This window comes from Canis lupus, chromosome 34 (genome assembly GCF_003254725.2).
Source record: "Canis lupus dingo isolate Sandy chromosome 34, ASM325472v2, whole genome shotgun sequence".
In the NCBI taxonomy this organism is placed as follows: Eukaryota; Metazoa; Chordata; class Mammalia; order Carnivora; family Canidae; genus Canis; species Canis lupus.
In genome coordinates, this window is record NC_064276.1 from 21,989,388 (window position 1) to 22,015,648 (window position 26,261).

General features: G+C 40.7%; 1 protein-coding gene across 10 annotated transcripts in view; it reads left to right on the forward strand.

Moving 5' to 3' along the window:
- The window catches only part of TP63 (tumor protein p63), a 218,428-nt gene extending 203,546 nt beyond the window's left edge, over window positions 1-14,882 (forward strand). For all 10 annotated transcript variants that reach the window (XM_035710336.2, XM_025425342.3, XM_025425341.3 and 7 more), the window contains 4 exons: window positions 5,041-5,198; window positions 7,362-7,506; window positions 8,820-8,913; window positions 12,228-14,882. In XM_035710336.2, the coding sequence (XP_035566229.1) occupies window positions 5,041-5,198; window positions 7,362-7,506; window positions 8,820-8,913; window positions 12,228-12,524 (694 nt within the window). In that variant the 3' untranslated portion in view covers window positions 12,525-14,882. The remainder of the gene's footprint in view (window positions 1-5,040; window positions 5,199-7,361; window positions 7,507-8,819; window positions 8,914-12,227) is intronic.
- The last annotated feature ends 11,379 nt before the right edge of the window (window positions 14,883-26,261 follow it).

Below are 26,261 nucleotides of genomic sequence, written 5' to 3' on the forward strand. Positions count from 1 at the left end.
CCTCCTCAGATTCTGCACTCCAGAAATAGTTTACTGAGATAGATTTACCCTGGGGTATCACCAGTTCTACTAAAGAGTTACTTTTTAACTAGCAATGGGAGACTTAAGGAAAAAATAAAATAAAAGAAGAAGAATCCTTTTCTTGAATTATAGGTATCATCAGCAAGTCAGAGAAGATGACTTTGAATTTGTGTCTTTTCAAGCATTTGGACTCTCTGTCACATAAATAGTCACTAGGCTTGGATTCAGGAAAACTATTTTTTAATCCTGGATGATCTAAATGTCACTTATAGCTCTGAGATACTGAATTTTATTCTAAGCAATCTACACAGAAGACTGAGTCATTAGAATTAAGAATTGGGACTTGACTTTTTCAGGATTTCTCTTCAAAACTAGAAATACATGAAGTATACCTTTCTATATTTCTGTTATGTTGGATTCCTGGAAAAATCTAGTACTCCTCTAGAGAAAACAGTCTGAACTGACACCTGGTTGTTTTTCTGAGGATAGTTATATTCTCACTTTTTTCAGTTTTGGGGTGTGTGTGTGTGTTGGGGAATAGTGGGTAAAAAACTCATAGTGCTACAGGTCCTGTTGTCCTTGAACACTTTTTCCTTCTCTTCAAATTCCCCAGTAATCTTTAGGATTGTACATTCAAGAACTATAACATAACATTATATGTGTAAAGAGGGAAAAAAGGTGGTTTTTCAAGGCCTTTAAATTGGTCACAGATTTATTCAGCTTCGCTCCTTTTTCTGTGGTACATAGAGCTTATCAGAATGCTCTTTGTATTTCAGACATTGCAAGCTGAATAATAAACAGACTGGCCTGACCATGCTCCCTGTGTCTTTAACCCTCTCTTCCACATTAAATGAGAGGCATTCAGAATTTTTTACTTGTTTGCACTCTCTTGTCCCCTTTCATCCACTCAACCTAAATCCTGGATTTGTTCAAGTGAGAATCCTTGCCACTTCCTTCTGTTAATTGTTTAACTGATGCCTCTCATCCCCTTGACCAAACACTAGAGTATGAAACATTTGATCCTGCAGGGTAAAAGTTAAATGAACCATTGTTTCTTGAGCATCTATAAATTATACGACAACGTCCAGGGCTCTTACGTAATCTAATTTAATCATTTTTTTCCATAAAGAATGAAATATCATTTAAGTTTTTATTTTTAAATTATTTTTACAAATCCATTATTTTTTAAATTGAAGTATAGTTCACATACAATATTATATTATTCCAGGTGTACAATACAGTGATTTGACATTTATATACACTACAGAATGCTCACCGTGTTAAGTGTGGTCACCATCTGTCACCATACAGAGTTATTACTGTATTATTGACTCTATTCCCTATGCTGTACTTTACATCCCTGAGACATTTATTTTATAACTGGAAGCTTGTAACTTTTAATCTCCTTCACCTACTTAGCTCATCCCTTCAACCTTCCTCCCCTCTGACAGCCACCAGGTGGTTCTCTGTATTTATGGACTTATTTTTGTTTTGTTTCATTTGTTCATTAATTTTACTTTTAGGTTCCACATATAGGTAAAATCATGCAATATTTTTTTTTTCTATCTGACCTATTTCACCCTACATAATACCCTCTAGGTCCATTCATTTTGTCACAAATGGCAAGATCTCATTCTTTTTATGGCTGAGTAATATTCTATTATATAGATAAATAGATAGAGTTATCTATACATACATCACATCTTTATCCATTCACATTTCAGTGGACACTTCAGTTGTTTCTGTATCATTTCCATATTATTTCATGCTAGTCTTCATAGCACCTTTTCTAGAATAAGTATAATATCTGATCTACAGATTAAGGAAATGAGACTCCAGAGACTGTACATAACATCCGAAGTCAATTATTTTATGCCAGATCAATTAATTTGTGTAAGTTAGAACCTAAACATCTAAACCTGGATGTTTTGGTTGACTCCAGAATTCATGTTCCTTCTTTGTTCATCTGTGGTTTTTGAGCTAACTTCCTAAACTAGTTAAAGCTGCTCATAATAGTGACCTAATAAAATGGTAAAAAATAAAGACCCACAAAAACAAAACAGAGAAGGGATGTTTAGGATTTGGAAGAAGGAGGGCAGCCCCAGTGGCTCAGCGGTTTGGTGCCGCCTTCAGCCCAGGGTGGGATCCTGGAGACCTAAGATTGAGTCCCATGTCGGGCTCCCTGCATGGAGCCTGCTTCTCCCTCTACCTGTGTCTCTGCCTCTTTCTCTCACTCTATGTCTCTCATGAATGAATAAATAAAACCTTAAAAAATATTAAAAATGATTTGGAAGCAGGAATGTATTATAATAAAGAGTCCGGGAAAATGCAAAGCTTTCAAACATATTTTTATTTTCCTAATGATGGACATCAGTGGTTCAAGCAGTGCTTCCATTAGCTCTTGATTGCATTTGACTGATTTTGGGGAATGAGAGAGAAAGAGGTCCCTTTAGGTTATAGAAGACCAACCTGTCTCTGGTGTCTGAATACCCTGGCATCTTAGGTACTTTGTTGTGGGCAAAGAGAAGAAGTACCTGGCAAAGCAACTCTTGGCTGCCTTATCCCGTGCTTTTCCGTACTTCTCTAAGACCATTTGGATTTACAAATGTTCCTCAGTATATCCAAAGTGCTGACTCTTAATGCAAGGCTTCCATGCAGGGATGGAGTGGATTCGATGATAGTTGGGGAGGCTGCCTTCGCTATAGCCCTTGCCCCAACTATACATTGGTCATCTACATTCCTCTTACCACTTCACCCATTTGTTAAAAAAAAATTATTTATTTATTCACGAGAGACACAGAAAGAGAGGCAGAGACACAGGCAGAGAGGGAGGAGAAGCAGGCTCCATGCAAGGAGCCTGATGCGGGACTTGATCCCAGGAATACAGGATCATGCCCTGAGCCAAAGGCAGACGCTCAACCGCTGAACCACCCAGGTGTCCCATGTCTCGATTCTGTAACTCACTGCACACTACTGTCTTATTTCTGGGAAGTTGCCATAGAATAAAAGAAAGAAAGTCTTGGACTAGGAGCCAAGAGACCTTTCAACTCATCATTTACTAGTATGGATTTATGTACATTTGTTTTTAGGACCTTATGTTTTACACCTATGTAAAACAGACGTAATAATTGCTGTTCATCTCTGCCCGCCACACTATGTTCTCCTCCATAGGGATGTGGCAATCACTCAGAAAATGGATAAAGGAGAACTTAGTAATCTGAAGTGTCTTGAACTGGGAGGACTTACTATATAAACACCTGTTTATATGATATGGACCTATAATTTTGTGAGTTCTTAAAAAAAGTCTAAAGAGAAAAATCAATGCCCTCCTACCTTAAAATCAGTAATTGTAAAATGCAGCTGAATTGTTAATTGTACATCAACTGTCATACTTATTTATGCAAATGTGTACGCAGCATATTGTTTGAATTCCTCTAGCTGTGGCTCTCCAGTGATAAGGAATGGAGCCTTCCCTGTTTTGTGTAATTATGGAGAATGCAGAGCGGCAGCTTCAAAGCCCAAGTGTAGTCCTATTGTAGCCTTCAAATGCTAGAGCCACCTTTTATTATTCTTTCAGACATTACTATATTATGTTTGTCTGGAACCTGGGTCCATTTAAACAGCCCTCAAAATTTTGTATTTTATAGATCTGTAATAAAACTCAGAAAACTTTATTTTTCCTCTGTCCACTACTACAAATATGGCTGCAGAGAGGAAAGATACAGAAAATAATGCATTTTATTGGACGATTGTAAAAGGGGGGAATGTTTCTCACCATGAGTTAGAAACAGGCTCAAGCCCAGTCTTCATTCTGTGGTCACAGCAATTATTCACTACAAATTCCATATAGTCTATAAAGTTCTTCATCTTCTCCTTTCCAGTTCTCTCGATACCCTACAAGGTAGGTTGGATTGTTATCCCCATGTACCCACTAGTCTATGAACATCTCACAGATGGGACTGTTTCCTACCAGCTTTTCTACCTCTAACATCCAGCTCTATATGTATTTAGTTCATATGGCTTTCCTGTGAGAAAACAAATGCAAAGATGTTTCGTGGCCCACCCAGGGAACAATGGTTTCTAATATCTGCTAGAGAGAGTCTTAAACTTTGATTTTCTAATGCTCTCTCCTACTATGATTATAGTAGAAATTACTGGTTCTACAATCAGAGGAAAAGTGAGGGATAGAAGTTGAGTAGGGAATATTGTATGTAATATAATGCATCATATGACCAACCAATCCCAGTAAATTTCCAAATTGAAGTTATGCTGAACAGATTTTTTTTTTTCCCTTTGTCTCCCAGGAGACTTGTCAAAAGTCAATAGAATAGTTGTCTGGGCTCCAGGCTTCTCCTGTGTGGAGAGGCTGTTGGCCTCCCCGTGGGTTCTCTCGTGGCCTGTGAACATCTAAGCTGAGAAAGCACGTTTCTGCAATGGGGCCCTCCGTGTGACAGCTGGTTGTGCTGCCAAAATTCCTCGTGTGATTGGCTTTGCCCTTATTTTTTGCCTCTTCCAAATGGCCCAGGAGGCTGCAAATGAAAGGGCCTCAGCTGCAGTTTGAAATTGGCATCTGCATGTCTTTCATAAGCCTGTGGGTCTTCACCAAGTTCTTTTCCCTTATTGATTTTCAAGCTTGTTTGACTTGCAGGGCAAGAGAGGAGAAAGGGATGGAGGAAAAAAAATAGAGAGGCAGAAACAAGATGCAATTACACCCCCCCCTCCAAAAAAAAAAACCAACAGAGATTCTTTAGGAAAACATTCAACTTTGTACTCCATACATGCAGGAAAAAAAAAAAATATGATTTGATGATAGCCTTGCAATCCCTTCCTCATTAAAAAGAAAAAATAAATACGTTCTCAGGTGGAGACACAAATAACTTCTTGTGGTAGGGCTCTGAGGAGTATTTTTGCAAGCGTATAGAGTTCAAGGCCCAGCTTCATCTGAGGCCTGTGGAGTCTGACCAGTCCCACCTCATCAGTGTCACACGCTCACCATCCTTCCCGTGTCTGTGTTCCTAGGACCTCGATGCAGTCTCAGTCTACGTACGGCAACAGCTCCCCACCTCTGAACAAAATGAACAGCATGAACAAGCTGCCGTCCGTGAGCCAGCTGATCAACCCGCAGCAGCGCAACGCGCTCACTCCCACCACCATCCCCGACGGCATGGGAGCCAACAGTAAGAGCGCCTCCCTTTTGCTGCTCCTTGGGGGTCCTGGGGGCTGGCGCCGGGGAAGACCCTGCTCCGGGTTGGGGGACAGGCTTGCTCCTGGGCCCAGGAGGGGCGCAGTGGGACAGAGCAGATCACAGCCAAGGGGCGTGAGTTTCTCACGAGGAACATTCTGTTACTTTTGAAGTGTGCAATTCGTGACAAAGCACAGAGGTAGAGGTAGAGGAGGGAAGAGGATCCGTGTGACAGCCACGGTCCACTTTCTGTCAACCTGGACAGGGGCCCACCGGCTCCCTCCTTTGAGAAAGCAAAAAGGGGGTATACCCAGCAGGTGGGAGGCTGCATGGTGTGGTAGGCCTCAGAGTCCAGAGCCATAGACGGCAGTCTGGACTCCGTGGCAGTATGAGCTGTGCGATGGTGGGCAGTGGGCAGTGGGCAGGTCCCCTCTGTGCTCTCCTGCTCCGTTTCCCTTCACAAGATTACCGCGCTGCACGATGAACATCTTACGGTTCTGTGTCCCTGTGATCTTGGCCTTCTCAGCTTGTCTGCTCCGCCCGCATACAGTCAGTTAGGAGCTGGCCTAGAGGAGGGCATCCCCCTTTCACTTATTCACGCGCAGATTCCTCGCATCAACTAAGCATAAGAGGCTACTGTGAGAATCGGGCCTCCAGATGGATGACGATTGCTGTATAGCTTTGCTGTAAATAGAATTAGCTTATCTGCTGGAACAAAATCTAGCAGAGTGGCTGCCCAAACTAGAGAAAGACAAAAGGAGGTAAAAGTGCAGGAGGATGTCGAAAACCCTCAGGGATGCAGAACCCAAGCACTGCCCTCAGAAAACAAGGCCTCGGTCTTGTCCTTTGAAATCCTTGATTATTCTGATCAAGCCTTTTAACGTGCATTTCAGTATTGTCTCGAAGAGACTAAGGGGTCTTGTTTTTGTTTTAAGAAGTTAGGGAAGCAGGATTGTGACACTATGGTCTGATGGCAAACATTCAGATTCACATGAGATAGAGTGTATGCGGTACAGTTGCCTGGTCTGGCAACAAAGACTTGAGAGCCAGACTGCTCTCTGACTAGTGATCAATGCATCCTAAGGCTCAAATCCTCACCCTTTGACAGGCCTGTTGCTTTGATAGTAAAAGGAAAAAGCACCATGTGTGTTTTTACTTTATTTTCTTCCTTGTGACATCTTAGAGTCCTCTTGTTCCTTCACATTTGTGTAACTTACAGTTTGCCTGCTTCTCCTCATTGACACTTCACAATTTGTCTTTGATATCCGCCAGCAAAGTCAGAGGGAAAACTGATGAGATGCGATAATCCCATGCTCCCAACAGGCTGGCCTATTAGTGGCAGAGGCCTTTCCTCTTTGGCATATGAGTATTTGCTAAAATAAAAGCAAATTGCATTAACCTTTTTGTAGATATGTACCTTTGCTCTTTTGTTGACCCAAAGACAAAATTTGTTTTGTAAATATTATCAGTAGTAAGCTTTTCTTCTCGATAGGTAAATGTTTCCAGTTCGTAGTTTAGTAAAAAACCAATCCATGTTGCTGTGTCCCTGACTACAATTCAGAAATGGGCCATAAGAAAGAGCTGGAATCTTTCATTTCATCCCTCCTTATTAGGCCTATGGTTCTTGAATATTGCAAAAAATCCTCCTGTCCCCAGACAAATATTCTAGATGTCACTCTCTCATTCACAGATCTCCACGTGCGTTCACTGCACCTCAGTTTACCGAGCATATGATCTGTGCCAGGCACTGTGCTAGAGTTTGTGGGGATCGGAGAAGTGTACAAGGTTTAATCTCCGTGCTTGAGGAATTAGCCCAATGAGAGAGACAGAGATATAGCCCATGAAAGCAAATGCAAAGAGGAATATGTTAACATCAGGAGTAATGAGCAGTTAGAGCAATAGAAGCAGGGAGAGAAGCAGGGGGAGATTGTCCCAAGAGAACATGCAAAGGTCGCAAAGTGTGGAATTAGTCTGGAGTTTGGTGACTGTTCTGTTGGACGAGAGGTAGGGTGAGTGACGGGGTGCAATGAGAGAGAAGGCGGAACAGGAAGGCTGGTGAATGAGGCCCTTGGTAACGTTAAACCAGGCAAGATGGACCACTGGGAAGCTGGTGCTGATGACGGCAGTAACCCTCTCTGTTCCTCCTGCTTCTGTTCAGTTCCTATGATGGGCACCCACATGCCAATGGCTGGAGACATGAATGGACTCAGCCCCACCCAGGCCCTCCCTCCCCCACTCTCCATGCCATCCACCTCCCACTGCACTCCCCCACCTCCGTACCCCACAGATTGCAGCCTTGTCAGGTGAGTCCACGACATGTGCCCTTGGGGGCCTGGCCTAAGCAACTCTGGGTGGCGGAGGGTGGACACTGTCAGAGCTCATGATGCAGTTGGGAGAAAAGAAAACAGCCCTTCCCATGGTGGAAGTTCAGCACTGCTACCTCTGATCTGTGGAGCGGTCAGCGGTGTTTGAGGAAAACACTGTGATCCTCATGGGAAAAAAAGTGAAAATGCGAGTTGATAGGCATATCATTTTTCATGCCTGTTTCCCCCATCTTCACTTACCCCGTCCTCCTCCCTCAGAGTGTTACATGGTCAGTATGGCCTTCAAATTGGTGCTCAGGGCTGGGGTTCCCAGAAGGGCAGTAAACTTGCTATCTTGCTCCCTTTCCCGTTCTCCAGGACTCATAGCTCTCAGCCACCGTGGCCTCGTTACATGGGAAGGGGATGTGCATAAACAAGTTCTAGTGTTTGCAAAAACCACGGGGACTTTCAAGAACCTGATGGCCGCTGCTGCTTTGCCATAGGCCAAGTAGGCACGCTCCAGGCAGGGGGGTTCACACAGCCAGAAGAAAGAAATACAGGAAGCCTGGGAGATCTTTTCCCACAGAGGCAAGAGCGGGTGCCACATCTCACGCCTAGTGTGCATCGCCTGCCCCTGCTTCGTGTGCAGAATGATCCTTTCATTGGGCTGCTGGAACAATGTGTGTTGATCCCCGTGTGACTGATGCGCCGTACACGGCAGCATCAGTCAGAGAGATGGCAAAGCGCATGGCTTGTGCCGCCCAGCCTGGGGCTCTGTGATGGTGCCAGCTCCTAAAAGGAGGGGTCTGGATTCTGCGTAGGACCTAAATCAGAAAGCACTAACGACTTCATACCATAGTGGCCTCCAGTGTTTCTTAGCCATGTGGACCATTCTCAGGAACCCCCAATGCAAAGCAATTCAAGTACAGGTGCTCTTTTGGAAGTGAAGAGGCAGGAGGCAAGAGCGCTGGGAACCTGACCACTGGACTCCTTCCTTTCACCCCCTGCAATGGCTCCTAAGGCACTTACCCGTTTAAACCCCTAAAATTCCACCAATCACTATTTATTTGGAAATCGCTGCTCTGCACGAATCCTTGTAGTTGATTTTGATATCTATAGACCTCAAGTTCAAGCCACTAACCATCCCCAAACCTCCAATCCAAGGCCCACATAAGATTTATCTCATCTGCCCCTAGTCTCTCCTGTAGGGCATCCCAGGGCAAAATGTTGGGTTTTTCCTTTATCTCGCCAATGCAGTTGGGGTGAACTTTCTTTTTCTGTTTCCTCCTTCCTCTTCCCTCCTCCCTCTGCAGTTTCTTAGCGAGGTTGGGCTGTTCATCATGTCTGGACTATTTCACGACCCAGGGGCTGACCACCATCTATCAGATTGAGCATTACTCCATGGATGTAAGTAATTGTTAGACTTTTCTCTTGAGTTTTATTTCTTCCTTTTCTCCCTCTGGTGACATCCACCCAGTAGTTCAGTTCCCCCTGGTTTTAACATTTGTTTTTAATCATACCCTCAATCTTCAATTTTGGTGGAAACCATGACCAGATTAGAAAGATTCCCAGGCCTCAACCTACATACATGAGGAGCATAGCAACCAGTCCCTCTGCTCGGCAGGTCAGCCAACACTTGTCTGTTGCATGAATGCTCTATTCAGAGTGGGAAAGAGGAAATCCAGTTCCCGCCTCCATGAAATTTATAACCTCTGAAGAACTCAGAGAACTTTTTAGATGGTTCTCATTAATCTGTGTGAGACTAGAAGGAAGCAAGTGATAGTATTCTCACTTTAAAACATGGAGAGACCACAGCAGAATTATTCACATGATGAGTTGAGGACAGAACCGGAATAGAGCCCTGAAGTGGAAGCTTCTGGTCTTTAACTCTATTAACTGGCTTCTTCTACCTTTCTTTAAAGTCAGACCTTAAGGAGGATTCAGCTATTCCTCTCAGAACCATGTGTTCATTTATTTTCAATTCTATCAGAAGAGGGCCAAGTCATCCCTGACCATTGAGCAAGATCACTGGTCGTGGTTCAAGTCCCATCCATGCTTTTTAGTAATAATGAGACCTTGGGGTTATCCTTTTGCCTGACTCAGCCTCAGTTTATCAAATTGGGCTCAGTATCACTCCCTCTGGCTTTGATGTGCTTGGTCTTTTGGAGCAAGCTGGAGAGAAGGGAACTTTTTCTTCCTTCCTTCACCGCTTCTTGAACTGCTCACATGGGAGCTTGTATTGTTCTGGTTTATAGCAATCTGATTTTCCTTCCAGGCTGCTCTTCATGCTGCTCTCTTTGGGGTTTACTATCCTCTTTTCCAGCTTCCAGAGGGCCCTTTGGACTGGTGGAAGAAGATACTGTCTGCCTCTGCTGCTGCTTCTCTAGTTGGGATCTCTTCTTTCCCCTCCTTGAGCACCGATGCTAGAGATGCCCCTGCAGCATGAGAATGCCCCAGCCCCATGATGACAAGTATATGCCATACTGCCCCTATGCCCTCCTCCCCCCGCCCCCAAAATCACCCTGGCTGCTGCTCCTGATGGAATAAATTATAAGTGAAAACTATAGAGAAAACCTTAAGAGTAAGTTTCAGGAGGTTTCAGTTTACAATAATTTCCATCCATTGAATAGAACAGAGTTGCCCTGTGCTTGACAGTCCTACATGATAGAACAGGGAATTTATCCCTTCCCTATATTTTTAGAATTATGCCTTCCATTTGCTGACTGTCCCCACTGGGGGTATGTCAGGATGCTCCCTTGGCTATTAGGATCTGGAGATGTCCTCCATAAGTCCCCCTCTGCTGGTGTTGGCTAGGTCTTGTGCCAGGGTCTGGGCCACAGCTTCCTCACCTGTCAGTTATAAGTTCAGATCTATCCAGAGAATCATGCAGCTAGATGAAGGGCAGTTTACAGAGTTCTGGACTTATTGAGAGTTTCAGAAGCATAGTTATGCTTCCTTATCTATGTGGGGATTGCCTTCTTTATAGTGTATTCTTCTCCTAGCATGGAAATCGGAGGACCCAAACTACGGACATCCAAACTGGGAAATAACTGGGAGGCTGTCTTATTTCTGCATCCTTGCCTCAGCTTCTTCCCTCTCATTACTGGAAATAGAAACCTCTTTTCCAGCTTGTCTCTCAACACCTGTCTGAGTTATTTGGCATCCCTTCCTGGAAAAAAAGAATGTGGTTAAATTGGGGAGTTTTCATGAGTATCCCCTCTAGGATGCTGGGATGGGTTAATAACAATTTAATATAGTAATGCAAGTGGTTAAGCTTTTGATCATGTGCTTTATAATATGCAAAATACTTTCACATCCGTATTTACATCCAAGCCCATAATATGCGTTGACCATAGAAGAAATTCCCTTTTACCAAGGAAGAAACTGAAGCCAGAAGGGAAAAATGACAGGAAGAAAGTCTGAGCCAGTCAGTGATAGAATTAGGACCTCTGTCAAGGTTTTCTTCCTGCAAGCACAGTGTTCTTTCTGCCCACCATGCTGCTTCATAAAAGACGTGAGCCATTGCCCAAGCAAGTTCATGAAGAGAAAGCAGATAAATGTGACCAATGTCACCAAGTTAGTTAAGATCAAGCATATTTGTAATGCCTTCTACTCCCATTCCTAGAATGTGGACACATACCTGCATTTGGATGCTCTGATTTATACAAACACCAAGCGGCCTTCTGGCCGTTAGGGCAGTGGTAGGCTCAGAGGCTGTCCTGAATCCCCAAATTGTTTACTTTAATCGTGTAACTTTAGACTTGGTCGACCGCTCTGACCTTCAGCTTTTGGATCTATAAAACAGGTGCAAGGGTATCTGCCACTAATCTGAGCGTTAAATGAGATCATGAATGTCAAATAATTAGTTAAGTGCCTGGCATTTAGAAAGTGTTCATTACCTGTTAGAGATCCATTTTTTAAAGATTTTATTTATTCATGAGAGACATGGGGGGTGGGGGAGGGAGAGAGGCAGAGACACAGGCAGAGGGAGAAGCAGGCTGCATGCAGGGACCCCAATGTGGGACTCGATCCCGGGTCTCCAGGATCACGCCCTGGGCTGAAGGCGGCACTAAACCGCTGAGCCACCCGAGCTGCTCCCTGTTAGAAATCTTTCATTCTCATCTACTCATTGAGTGGTGGCAATGATCCGTTAACATCCCTTCTAGTGATTAGAGCCAGGTAGATTTTTTTAAACATTTTATTTATTTATTCATGAGAGACAGAGAGAGAGAGGGAGAGAGAGAGAGAGAGAGGCAGAGACCCAGGCAGAGGGAGAAGCAGGCTCCATGCAGGGAGCCGGACGTGGAACTCGATCCCAGGTCTCCAGGATCATGCCCTAAGCTGAAGGTGCCACTAAGCCACCAGGGTTGCCCCAGAGCCAGGTAGATTTAAGAGTCAGAAGGTACTCTTATTTTATGTTTTCGTTTTAGGATTTTTGCCCTCTGATCTAACTACTAACCCTGATTTACCAGCAAAGAACCTGAGACCAGGGGAGAGTAAGTGGAGTGTTATCCACAGACAGAGATGGCACCTGAAGGCTGTACCTTTTGCTTAGTTATATATAACGCCAAAGACTATTGAGAACCAGTTACATTTTCCAAAGTAGAATCAATAAATCCAGGTCAATTCGATCTGACACTGGGAATGACAAAATGATGTGGACTCAGTGTCCGCTTGTCCCTTTGTCCTAATCCTCCCCGATTCCCTTCCCTATTGCACAGGATTTGGCAAGCCTAAAAATCCCTGAGCAATTTCGCCACGCCATCTGGAAGGGCATCCTGGACCACAGGCAGCTCCACGACTTCTCCTCCCCTCCCCACCTCCTGCGGACCCCGAGTGGCGCCTCTACAGTCAGCGTGGGCTCCAGTGAGACCCGGGGCGAGCGCGTTATAGACGCCGTGCGCTTCACCCTGCGCCAGACCATCTCCTTCCCCCCCCGTGATGAGTGGAACGACTTCAACTTTGACATGGATGCTCGTCGCAACAAGCAACAGCGCATCAAGGAAGAGGGAGAGTGAGCACCAGGGTGTGAACTCTTCCCATCCTCTCCCCATCTGTCTGCCTCCCTACAGGGCGCTAGTACTTGACCTTCGAAGCATTTTCCCTAGCTCCTCTTCTTCCTCTTCTCAGTCTGCCTCCTTAAGGGAGGAAGAAGTAAGAGGCTCTCTTTGATCTAATGTCCAGCCTGGCATCTGATTCTGGTTCTGGCTTTAAGCCTTCAAATCTATTGCTTGCAGGACTGAAGTTGTCATGTGTAGGTGGAAGTGAGCAAAAGAGCAGTGGGTGTCTCCTTAAGCTGCAAAGATTCCTCATTGACTTTTATAAAGCATTTTCACCCTTATAGTCTAAGACTATATATATAAATATATAAATATACAGTATATATTTTTGGGTGGGGGCATTGAGTATTGTTTAAATGTAATTTAAAGGAAAGGAAATGGAGTTGCACTTATCAACTTATTTTTTTTTTAATGTACTTGTTTGGATGGCTTATCTATACCCTTTCTTTCACGGGGTATCATGTATGTAATAGGTATCTACAGCTTGATGGCACACATGACTCATAAAAATGTCCCTTCTGTTCGTTTGATGCTACACAATAGCCACATCAAACTTTTGGGTTGATCAAGTAGTTTTTACATTGCGTATTTTATGGGTGAGACTGTATACATATGTATATGGTTCTCTATGCTGGCGTTTTTTTTTTTTATTTTACTGGTATTGCTACTAGTGATGGTAGTTCACTTTGGGGTTATTAAAATACCTTTTGAAGCACAGCTAATATTATTTGATAAATGCTTCTTTTGAAAACCCTCCTATTATATAACATTCTGCAAGTAGAGGCTTGCTTATCTTTCTCTCTTCAAGGTTTAAAACAAGAGTAGTGAAATTCTAAAATTATTAGACCAGTTTTCCTGTGGCATCAGTTGGATCACTCTATCATTTTTCATTTTTGATCAATAAGAGTTTGACTTTGTTGGAAAATAACTGTGAGAATCGAGTTTCCCGTCCATCTCTCTTCTGGACTGTCATAGACATAAAAATGTCCCCACAGATCAGGGAATAAGCCTTCCAATGGAGGTGATGCTTGAACCACATAAATGGAGAGTTATCTTCAGACTTTGGGAAAATGTGTGACAATATTCCTATAGATCTTTCAGAAAGATGCTTTTTTTCCCCCAAAACTCTAAAACAAATATTTTGTACATATACCAATGAAATCTAAAATCCTTCTGTGCATTCTGGTAAAGGGCTATGATTGCACATAAGCTTCCACTTTTGTTTTAAAGTGCAAAGGGGCTAACATTGCTCAAAAGGATAATGTATGAGTTTCATCTGAAAAGTGTATATATATTTTGTGTGTGAAATTGCATACTTTGTGTTTCAGTTTTAATTTTCTTCTTGGGATAGTGGGTTTTCCAGAACCACAGCTGAAACTTTTTTTTTATTATTATTATTGTTTTTATATTTTCAGGGAAACACCATTTGGTAAGACTATGATGTCAAATAAAAAAAAGGCTATAAACTGTAAGATAGGGGGAAGGAAAGTTGTTTTTTATTATTATTTTTATTTTGTATGTTAAAGAGAGTAAGTCCTTGATTTCAAAGTTTTATTGTGCTTAAATGGTAAGGGGCACTGTTAATTTGTAGAAAAAAATATGCAACTTTGAAAACCTACTAAGAGGGGGAATGAAAACTGTGCCTTGGCAATACGTGGGGGGTCAGATGGCTTCCCCTACTGTCTTGAGGGTTTGAACAAACCTAGGACTTCTTCTGAGATATTTCAGCACTGTTCAAGTAGCACTAGGGACTCAGAAGTTCCTGTACTGTATCTTACGTGTTTGGCACTAGCCAAAGCTAAGCACAACTACTGGCCTCATGTCCTGGTGGCAACTTCTGCTCTTTGAGTATAGGAGTAGCTAGGAAAAGAAGAGTAGACAAGTGGAGAGTGAGCTTAGTAGAATTCTACAGGCAGAGGGCCTCAGCTCAGTGCACTCTGCTGACAAGTGGATGGGTTTTTGGTTTGAGGTGATTGGAAACTGGGAGAATAGAACTTTCTTCATTAAATCCATTTGCCTTTTGTTTTCTTGATATTCTCCTAAAATACAATATGTGGGATGTTGAATGTCAAAGGTTGTGTTTTTTTATTATTTTTATAATTGTACAAAAGTCAAATGTCAAATGTTTTATATGCTTTATTAATGTTTTGAAAATTTCTTTCTTATAGATGTGATACTTTTTTTTAAGCTTCTGTTGCTTGTCTTTTGGTATTTTGTGTAATGGCCTTTTGGTGAGCCAGAGGCAAATTATAAGCCATTTATGTTTGCCAGGACATGCAATAAAATTTAAAAATAAATAAAAATGCATTGAGAAAATGGTGTTGATGGTGTGTGTGTGGGGGGGGTGTGGGGGTGTGGGTGTGTATCTGCATCTGTCAGTCCATCTGTCTGTTCCTTGGTTTTGTTTTTATCATTGAGAAAGAGGAAAAGGCAGTGAAAGAAACATTACAGAGATTCAAATGTTGATGTTTCTCACTCAGACCAAATAATCATTATTTTCTTATTTTGAAAATGCCAGTCTATGAGGCAGGAAAGACTAGGAAGCAAGCTATCCTCATTTGATACATGAGATACTCCCAAATGTGATACTTTATTTCATTGGAATCAGAATCAGTTTGCTCTGGAACAGGGACTAGACTACAGATATTCCTATCATGTACTTTTAGTGACCTTCACATGGCAATGACCTCAGCAGTGTGGGGAGGGGTGCAGATTACCTGGTTGTATGTGAAAACAACACTACAGATGGTAGGCTCAGGGCACGTTCCCCTTTAAACTCAGTGTTAATATCACCTTTCAATCATATACATTCATTCAGCCAATAAAATGTCTACTATCAAAATGGTTTAATAATTTTTACTAAAGAAATGAAAAAGTTGTTCTTTTATGGGCTATAACATTAGATGGCAGGAAAACAGTTTAATACCTTAGATTTATTAAATAATATTACAGAATAGCATTGTATATAATATACAACTTAAAAATATCCATTTTTGTTTTCCTGTTTAGATGTAGAATCATATTATGAATGTATACATTCCTATAGGCAAAGCAGGTTCAGCTTAAATTAGGGGTACCAAAGGTTTCAAAATTCTTATTCCTTAAAATTTAGGTGATCCCCCAAAATGAAATGATGGATGCCATGTTTCTAGGGAAAGAAAAATAAAATGCAAAGAAAATGGTTAATTCTTGTTGTACTATTAAGGCACTTTGAACTCAATTGCAGTTTATTTTTTGAGCAGTTCTAGCCATTTATATAGATTGCCACTTCTTGGCTTTTACTGTCTCTTGAAGGTCTTCTGAAGCACAAAGAAAAAACTTTAAAAAAACATTTTAAGACTTTTTAGTGTAGTTTTTGTTTCATAGCAAAATTGAGAGGATAGTACAGAGAGATATCCCATGTGGCCTCTGACTCCACACATGCACAGCCACCCTCATTATTAGCATCCCCCACCAGAGCGGTACAATTGAGGAATCTGCATTGACCCATCATTATCACCCAAAGTCCATGGGTGACATTAGGGTTCATTCTTGGTGCTGAACACTCAATGGGTTTGGACAAATATACAGTGACATGTACCCACCCTTATAGTATCACACAGAGTGGTTTCACTGCCCTGAAATTGCCCTGTACTCCGCCTATGCATCCCTCCTACCCCAAAACTCTGGTGATCCTCTTACTATCTCCATGGTTTTGTCTCTTCCAGAGTGTTCTATAGGTAGAACCACACAGCATGGAGTTTTTTCAGATGAACTTCTTTCACTTCTTCACATGCATTTAAGCTTCCTCTATGCGTTTTCATGGCTTAATAGTTCATTTCTTTTTAGTGCTGATAAAATATTTCACTGTGTGAATATACCAGTTTTTTTTATCCTTTTACTTACTGAAAGACACCCTGGTTGCTTCCAAGTTTTGACAATTATAAATAAAGTCTCTATAAAGTCTCTACATCATCCATTTTTTCCCAATTACCTCTGATACACACCTACCTTCAGCATCTGTCCACTCGTGAAACATCTGGGGTAAATTTTGGTGCTTGGGAATGATTAAAGAATATGGTCTTGTGTCATTTTAGAAAAACAGGATGGTCAAGTTCTTGTCCCCAAAATTTACATTTAGCAAAATTCTACTTGCTGAATAATTAACTGTCACGCTAATAGTGCAAAATAAATTCTCAACTCCTTTGGGTAATTCCAAAGAGTGAGATTGGTGGATTGCATGGTAAGAATTTGCTTAGCTTTGTAAGAAACTGCCAAACTGTCTTCTAAAGTGGTTGGACCTTTTTGACTTCCCATCAGCAATGAATGAGAGTTCCTGTTGCTTCATATCCTTGCCAGCCTTTGGGTGTGTTGGTGTTCTGGATTTTGACCATTCCAATAGATATGCAGTGGTATCTCATTGTTTTAATATGCATTTTCCTGAGGATGTATGTGGAGCATTTTTTCATATGCTTTTTTTCATAAGTATATCTCTTTCAGTGAGATGTCTGTTTTGTCTTTGGCCCTATTCTTTTTCACATTTGTTCTCTTATTGTTTTAACAATTCCAAAACTAGTTAAAAAATGAAATTTATGTCTTGCAATTATCATAGGGCCTGTGAGACTCTTTATAAATCTAAAATACAATATGAAAATCTAGTGATTTTGCTTTTTCATATCTTGAGACATTTTCTCTACCATTGTAGGAATTACTCTATTATTACTTCTCAATTCCAATGAACCAAGAAACAAAAGACTAAAATTTTTAAAAAGGGAAGAATGATGGAATTGTTCAAAATTGTGCTAATACATGGTATCCACTTGCTACATATGACTCTGATCACTTGAAATGTGGCTATATAAAATTGAGATGTGCTTTAAGTGCAAAATACACATTAGATTTCAGAGACTTAGAATAAAAATAAAGAATATAAAATCGCTCACTGATAATTTTTATGTTGATTCCATGTTAAAATGTAACCCCATGGATTAAGTAAAACATATTAGTATTCATTTTATCTGTTCCCTTTTATATCTTATAAAAGATCTTATATAAGATAAGATATCTTTCCTTATATCCTTTACATTGCCCACTAGGCAATGTAAAATTATACAAATGACTTTCACTACAGCCCTATTGGACAACTGGCCTAGATCAATGATAGTAAGAAAACTAGAACAGTGGTGAGATGAATCTACTATTGCACAATTATCTAGTCGTCTTCTGTGTTGCCCAAGAGTAACACATCTTCTTTTAAGGAGGTATAGGAGTCTTTGTAATCTTCATCTTTGTAATCCACTTTTAGTTTTTCATAAGAATTCCTAATTTTTCATTTTTTCTTCTAATGGCAAAGAGATTAAAATTGACAGAGGAAGATGTTTCAAAATTGTTAATTCAGAAGATAAATATAAAGAGACTGTGCCACTTTGGACCCTGTGAAGATGGTGAAACAGATAGTCTGTGTTCAATTTCAGATTGAGTTTTCATGTGATGATCTCCTAGATGAAATTTTTCAAGCAAAAGGCTCAATGGTTGAGAAATACAGTTCTAGGGATACAAAGGATATGTGGTGCTCATATCGCTAACTATTCAGCTAGGAACATTTTGCCATGTGAATTTTGGGGACAAGAACTTGACCATCCCATCTTTCTAAAACGACATGAGATAATATTCTTTAAAAATTCCTGTGTGCCAAAATTTACCCCAGATGCTTCGCCAGTGGACAGATGCTTAAGGTAGGTGTGTATCAGAGGTAATTTGGAAAAAAAAATAGAAGATGTAGAAATAGTAACTCATCGAATTGGTCATTCCAGCTAGTGTTTATAAATGTAAAAATTAAAAAAAAATTTGCAATTCTAGAGCAAGCAACATGGTCATCCTCTCTGCCTCAAAGTCATGAGTCAGCAAATGATCCAAAAGTTTTTCAGGTATTGCATTTTGATGATGCAAATACAAGATAAATAATCAGAAGCAATAATAATAAGCTAGAACATATCAGAGCCGTATTTGAAATCAGTACTTACAAAACAGCTATGTCCCAGGTTGCATGATAGTTCATGAGTAATTAATTGCACTCAGAGGATATTTCCCATTTTGTGTATATGTACTACTAAAATCACGAAAACAAAGAACAAAATTTTAGGTTTACTATACTAAAACTCTTATGAAAATTTCTGATGATGTTTTTCACTGTCTTTATTTTTCTATATTTCATTCATAAAATTAGTAAAATGCTTTAAAAGAATTAGACAATAGTGAGCAATGACATTTTTTCCTGCTATGATATTAAATAGCTTCCCCGATATTATAGCTACAGAACACCGAAGACTTAATGTCAGCTAAACATTCTTTTTTTTTTAAACATTCTTGATTTATTTAAAAATTGCAAAAATAAATAAATAAATAAATAAATAAATAAATAAATAAATAAATAAATAAATATTGCATAGGACTTCCTTTTTTTTCTGAATTTACAGAATTGTATTTTATTATTATTTTTTAATTTATTTTTTATTGGTGTTCAATTTGCCAACATATAGAATAACACCCAGTTGCATAGGACTTCTGAGTCCCAGGGACCATCTCTCTGCTTTTGGGTTCATTGTTTGGATTATCTAAGAAGGTAATCCAGGGATCCTAGTTGGTATACAGGCAGTCTTTTGATAGCAAAATAAAAGTGGGAATAAACAACTGTACATGAGTGATAGGTACACAATGGAGCCTTCTTGACTCAGGAAAAACACCCTTAATCATGAATCAGGGCACCCACAGACTGACATTCTCCTTTCCGTGATTCTTTCTCTTTCATATCCTATAGTTCTCTTACTAGATAAACTAGAACGAAGGATACCTCTAGCCTTGAGTCTAGATTTCCCATTCTCTTAGTACCTTTAAAACCCTTAGAGTCCATTATTATTTTTTCTGAACTTGACTAACTTTGTCATTTCTCCTGGTGCTTTGGGCTTATTTCAAAAATGGTAATGTGGACATGTAGATTTTCATGGAAATACTAAAAGACAGAATGGAAAGAATGTATCACTGAAGTCTGGATTTTGGGGCCAGATGCTTAACTCCCTGTATCTCAGTTTCAGAATCTGTCATGTGAGAGATGCTGAACTCCTACTACATAAGTATTTCAGTTGTGTCCTCTAAAAGAGAGCTGAAGGATGTCATAAAACAACTCTGCCAAAGGAGATACGAGGTTATAGCTTTAAGACAAATTACAACCTTAAAGTTCAAATATATATATATATATATTAGATAAGAATGGTTCATTAGTTTAAAGTATAGTTTTTAGAGTCAATATTGGGTGTGCTCTTGCAATTTATGAGATTTGTAATTCCACACACTAATTCTGAATCCATGTGCCAAGTGGGTGGCAAGTACTGACTGGTAGATTTCTCCTTGGCAATTCTGATCAGAATTCTAGGCCTAGGACCTTGGAGGTAGAGTATTTTGTAATTCGAGTAAAAGTTACATGCTGAGGGCCAAGAGACAGGAAGAGATTTCTAGCAAAGAAGGCTTTGCATAAGGCACAGCAAGATAGTATATTAAGAATTTCGTGGCACTTTAACTCATCTGACATTTGTTCTATAATATGAGGAATACCACAATTTTGTCTGCAAAAGAAATTATAATGATTCATGATAATGGTTTTATACTTCTAAACTCTAGGTACTACCTTTTATAAGTTGATTATTCAGCCCTACTGTTTTTCAGCTAGGTCCACATCAAGCTGTCTCTAATTTTTCTTCAACTAACCAATACCTCCCTAAATGTTAGAGAAAGCACTTGAAAGCACTCACAATACCCAGTTTCAGAAAAGCCTAGATTTTAAGGGAGAGTGAAAGGAGAAAGAATACAACGATCAACCCATTGTCAGATTCCGGGCTGTGAAAAAAATAGAAATTCTGCTGTGTCATTTCACAGGGCCTCCTGCCAAATGCATTTTGGATGTGTTCAGAACGTCTGTTCTCAAGGATTTTGGAATTAGAGTGGCATCAAGGTACCAGCGTCTTTGGTATATTAGAATGAATCCTGGTATTCGTAAATATCCAATATTCTTTTAAAGGATATGCTAGGAAATTCAATTTTGTGAGAATCACCCAGGCAGGAGAAGCCCTAAGAAATATATTTCTAACATCTGCTGTTCAAAGTGATTCTTAGGCCACTGGGAAGTGTGTGTGTGTGTGCGTGTGTGTGTGTATTTTTTCTGTTACTAACTTTTGTAACAGGTGCATTTCAATGTCCCTTCCTATTGCCTTTTGCTTTCACCCTGATTTATTCATAGAACATTCCCATTTCTTTGCCTGTCTCCCTCTCTTCTCTACCAAAGACACCCACGTGGTATTTCATTCTCCACACACACGATGTTCCCGGGAGAGTGGTGATTCCCTCTACGGTGGTTGGGGTCCAGGGCTATTTGCACCTTGCCAGGAGTTTCAAGCCATTGCTTGGAGGCAGTTGCCTGCTACCTCATTCTAACTGACCGCCACCATCAGACCTGGGATAACTTCAAGAGTCACACGCAGGCCAGGAAGTTCTATCTAAGTGTAGTCTCACCAGGGCTCGGCAGAAGGCATCATGTTGTCCCACGGCTGGCTAGTGCTCAATCAGGATTCAGCAATCAATGGGAGTTCTGTCTTCCTGTAGACTGCCCTTCTTCTCTCCTCATATAATATCCTATTCATGAGAATGTAGCTTGGCTGCCTCTCCCCTCCGTCTTTCATCTCCTCAGCCTCATTACTTTTTGTCCTGGGGTACAATACCACAGTCTTTGCTCATCATCACAGCCTCTGTAACACTTTGACCTCCCTCGGTGAGGGTGGCAGGAGTGGTGAATGTCTGCCTCTCTCTCGTGGTTGTAACGCATTCTTTCCTTTCCTGAGGAAAAGAGCTCTCCTGTCTCTTGGCTGAAAGACTGTTTTCTTATGAACTCCATCCCAATTATATCCAAGGTACTCTTGTGTAACACCAGGCTCTCCTCTTGTTGAATGGGTCTTGTGCATCCGTGCAGAGGGGGTCACAGGTGGTAAACTTTGTTAAGAGAATCAGACACAACATGCTGAACTCTTCAAAGATCTCCACAGAGGGGGCACATGGGCTTTGGTGCTTCCCATCAAAAGCGTTGCTCAGTTTCCCTTGATACTTTCTGGTCTCTTGCAAAGCCCTGTGGAAAACTCAGGACTGAGAAAGGCACAGCACTGTGATTCTTAGAGGAGCTTGGGCATCATCTCGTCTAACTTTCTTGGGTTCTGGCATGGGGAACTGAGGTCCAGGCATGAAACAGGACTATCCAGCTCTCAGAGCAAAGCTGCATCCAACTAGCCAATAACAAGGAAGAACTGTTGGTCCCAACCTTCCTTCCCACCTGTAGTGCAACACAACACAACCTTCGCTGAGAAGAAGTCTCTTTTCTTTGCCCTTTTTCTTGTTCTTTTTGATTCTCTTTCTCTGCAGAACCTGGCTTTGAGCACTTTTGGGTGCTGCCTACAATCTCCTGAAGCCAGAAAATTCCTGAGCTTAACCAGCTGTATCACCACTCCCACACTACAGGCAAATCAGTGTCAGCATTGAAAGGAGTCTGGAGGAAATGAAGGAGAGCTTAGCTCTGCATTCAGACCTCTAGGTTCCCACCACCAGCTGGTGACTTTGGAAAATCTACTTAACTTCTCTTGCCTAGTAGACCTCATGTGTAAAATGGGGGAAGTGTGGCACCTTGTAACTTTTTTTGTGAGAACTAGAGGTGTTCATACCTGACAAGCATTTTTTTTTTTAAAGCAGAAAGTATAGTTAATGGTCTCTAGGTGTCAATTTTATTTATTTGTTTTTTACTTATTAATGAAAAGAATTCCACATGTCTGTCACAGATGAGTTCTGGGAACTTATCAGATTAAAGCCACTAGTCTGAGTTTCAAAGCTTTGCAGAAGGCCTTTCTATGAGGAAGATCCTCCCACACTTTGAAAGGAAAACATTAGTTTTCCTTTTCCACTTCGTGTTCAGAGGCATCAGGAATCCAAAGCTGGGATCATGAGGAGATGACAGGGATAGAAATGAGGGTTACAGAACTACACGGGTTCTAGAGTACAGAGCTCAGTTCTAGTTGTCCCTCTGCTATGAGCACATGTGAATCTTTGGACTAGACAAGTAGGTCTTGGTCTTTTCTATCCCAAAGAGAAAGAGAGCTCTGAGTTTTCTTCTAGCATGAGTATTCTAGAAGCGTGTAGTTCTACATGAGGCAGCCCACCACTTGAAGAAGACAACAGGACTGCATACTGACATTACATAGCTACAATTAAGAGGCCGCAAGAATTAATACCATGTAGGGGAAAGCTGTGGGAGTTACTGACAGGAATTGCTGGGGTAAAAGCGAAGGTTTGTGCAACAGCTATAGGTATTTTCCACAACAATATACCTCCAGCACATGCCTTTCCCAGCAGAGACACCCTTGTATAGTCTCTCAGGAAATTATATATATAATCATACATACATATATATATATAAATATATACAAATTATGTATATATATATACATATACACACACCTTTATAAAATCAAGAAAAACCTAGAGAAAATCTAGTAAAAGACCTTATGACTTTGATTGCACAAATAAGTTTTAAATTTGTTCTGTTCTTCACAAATACGGACTCAGAGTTCTCTTAGAAATTTCATATAAGCTATCTCTTTTGACTTGTACAGTCTTGTGTAATAGGCAAAGCAAATATTATCGGCTGTAGTTTCAGATAAGAAGGCTGAGGCTCCGAGAGGTCATGTGCATGCCCAAGTTCACAAAGTGAGGTAGGGGTACAATGAAGGGTCACACAAAGTCATTCATCTACTACAGGGCTCTTTTCCATGGCACTACTATCTCCAAGTTAGCAAGTAATCATTCAGGGGGCCACTCGCCGTGGGTGGAACATAAACACACACCCAGAAAGCAGATGGCTACTGTCTTGTGCTAGACAGTTCCAGAATCTGTCACCCCCAGATTATATCCAATACACCCAGACCCTTTAGTGGAGGGAGAGTCCTTCAACTGCTGGTCATTACTAAAAAAATAAAGCCCATCTACAGTCTGCCACTGGCTTACTCTTTAAGTCTCATGGCACCCAACCAATTCTGACTACTCAACATTCTCTGCTAGAATGCAATTTCACTAAGCAGGATTCTTTATGTTGTTCATCAACAAATCTCAATACGGCAGTCACTTGATGACTATAAAATGAACAGACAATCGTGAACTATCACACTTCTGCGCATTGCCACACTATTCTTTCCAACACAATGCCTTGACCTTACTCTCACCCATCTCTTTATGATTACCCATCTTTCAAAATGAACTCAAACATCACTTCCAAAACCAAGCTTCCTTGATTATCCAGCATAGGTATGACTCTACAGCACTTGCTTGTATTCCGTGTTTCTGTAACACAGTATAGATGACCTCTGCTACTCACTTTGATTTTTGGCAGGGGGCTCTTTCTCAGTGCTAAAAAGCATTTTAATTGTCGTGATGTAGAAAATAACACTTCTTTTACCCTCTGGGAGAAAAAAATAGTGAAAAAGAAAACAAAATAATTAGAATACTTCCAATTACACTATCTTTCAAAAATACCTTCTAAAATCCAGGCACTTCTTGTTATAAGAATGATCATTCTTGCCTCAGAACAGTAAATGTTAACTTTTTAGAGCAGGTACCCAATTCTCACTGGTCAGTGAGTACATCCTGAGAGGTCTGTTCCTCTTCTGTATAGGTAGTTAAATGGTTTGACTATCATCCCCACTTTTATAGAGGTCACCACAATGTGCTTTTGTTGCTGTTATTGTGTTTGGCTTTTGGTGGCTGTATAGCTCTTGGAAGTTTTTCCCACACAGTGGTCACTTACTATTCAATATTTTATCTCAACTTCCACGTAAAGTGTTCAAAACATACTTAAGTATTTAGTAGGGTTTTGAGTTTTTTTTTTACTTATAACAAACAGGAAAAACAGGCAATATGTTTTTTTTCTCTAAATAGTTTTCAGTGTAAGGAAGGAAAAAGGTGAAGAGACATGAAACTAGATGGCATATCCAAAGCTTCTCTTCATGCACCTGTACAGTCTGTTCTTGAAGACTTTCTTATATGAAGCATCAGCTGTGGTTCGGCTCCTGTCTATTATAGAAAGGAAAGAGCTGTGACGATGGGGAGCGCCCCATTCCAAGCTGCGAAATAACTTTTGGATTAGAGATCTGACCTGTTCTTTCTATCTTCCTCTGGATTCCTTCCCAGAGTCAGAAGCGCCACTGACATATACTCTGGCTTCTGCTTGATTGGCCATTGGGTTGCCAGAGATATGCATTGTATTAGGGGAAAAAGATTTAGTATCAACAGAAAATACCTTAAGCCCTGTGGTGTGAATGGAAGTGTTTTCCTAGCATACATAGCATTTGTACTTTAAAGAGTATGGACAGGTTTTTTAAATAATGTGATACATGTCACAGAAATATGCCCCAGAAATTAGGATTAACATTTTTTTCATAATTGCTACCACCCTCTGTGTGTGTGTGTGTGTGTGTGTGTGTGTGTGTTTATAAATCAGACATTCCGGCAAAGTTAAGGCCCCCTTATTTACCTCTCATCTATAAGCCTACACATCTTTCCCTATGACTTCCTCCCATTACCTTGGACGAGAAAAAAAAATCTCTCTCACAAATTTAGATCCAATCTATTTTTATGTCATTTTCCATAGTACAGATAAATACATTTCATAGAGACAAACAATAATCATAAACATAATCATAGCATCTGCTACTATTTATTGAGGTTTATTTTTACATCAGATTTTCTACCTCTTACAGTCCTGTAAGGTTAGTAATGATATTGCCACGTTTACAGATTGAATTTGGATTTGTCATGGAGCTTTGAATATTTGAAATAATTTGAACAAGGCCACATGGAGAGTAAATAGAAGGACTAGGAGGGAAACACCACTTTTTTTTTACTTTAAAATCTTCATTCTTTCCTCTGATTCTTGTTGCCTCTTCTAAAATGGTTGAAGAAAATGTGCCAATGCTACTGAACTTGAAAGCCCATACTTTCTAAAGTGTTCCAGGTGCTGGGAGGTATCTTTAGGAACAAGATAGGGTGAGTAAGACTTGGCCCTTGTCATTTAGGTGCATATAGTCTAGGGTTGGGAAGAAGGTAGTAGAAGATACAGAAACATAAATATCTGTAAGGCTTTTCAGAGAGAGATTATAGTATGAAATACATGGGAGAATCTAGAGGAAGGAGAGCTGCTTTCAATTAGAGAGATCTAAGACACTGCTGGAGAAGCAGCATTTGGACGCTCTTGTGTGGTAAGTGCCACAAGCAAAGCCGTAACAGAATGATCATAGAGTGAGCCAGTCTTTACATGGCTTTCATTAAGTTAGGGACATGAATGGGTCCCTGCAGTGTCATATTTGTATATGACCAAGAAAGAGAAGCCACTGCACCTACTTCAGGGAACTTTTGCCTCTGAAAGGATTATGGAATTTTAGAAAAAGTCTATTCTCCTGGTGCTCTACAGCTCAGCTGAATGTTTAAAAATTGCTGATGAGAGGGGCATGGGGACCTGGCTGGCTCAGTCAACAGAGCGTGGGACTCCTAATCTCAGGGTCATGAGTTCAAGCCCCACATTTAGCATAGAGCTTACTTTTTAAGAAATGCTAATGGAGCTAGACACCCTTCAGAACA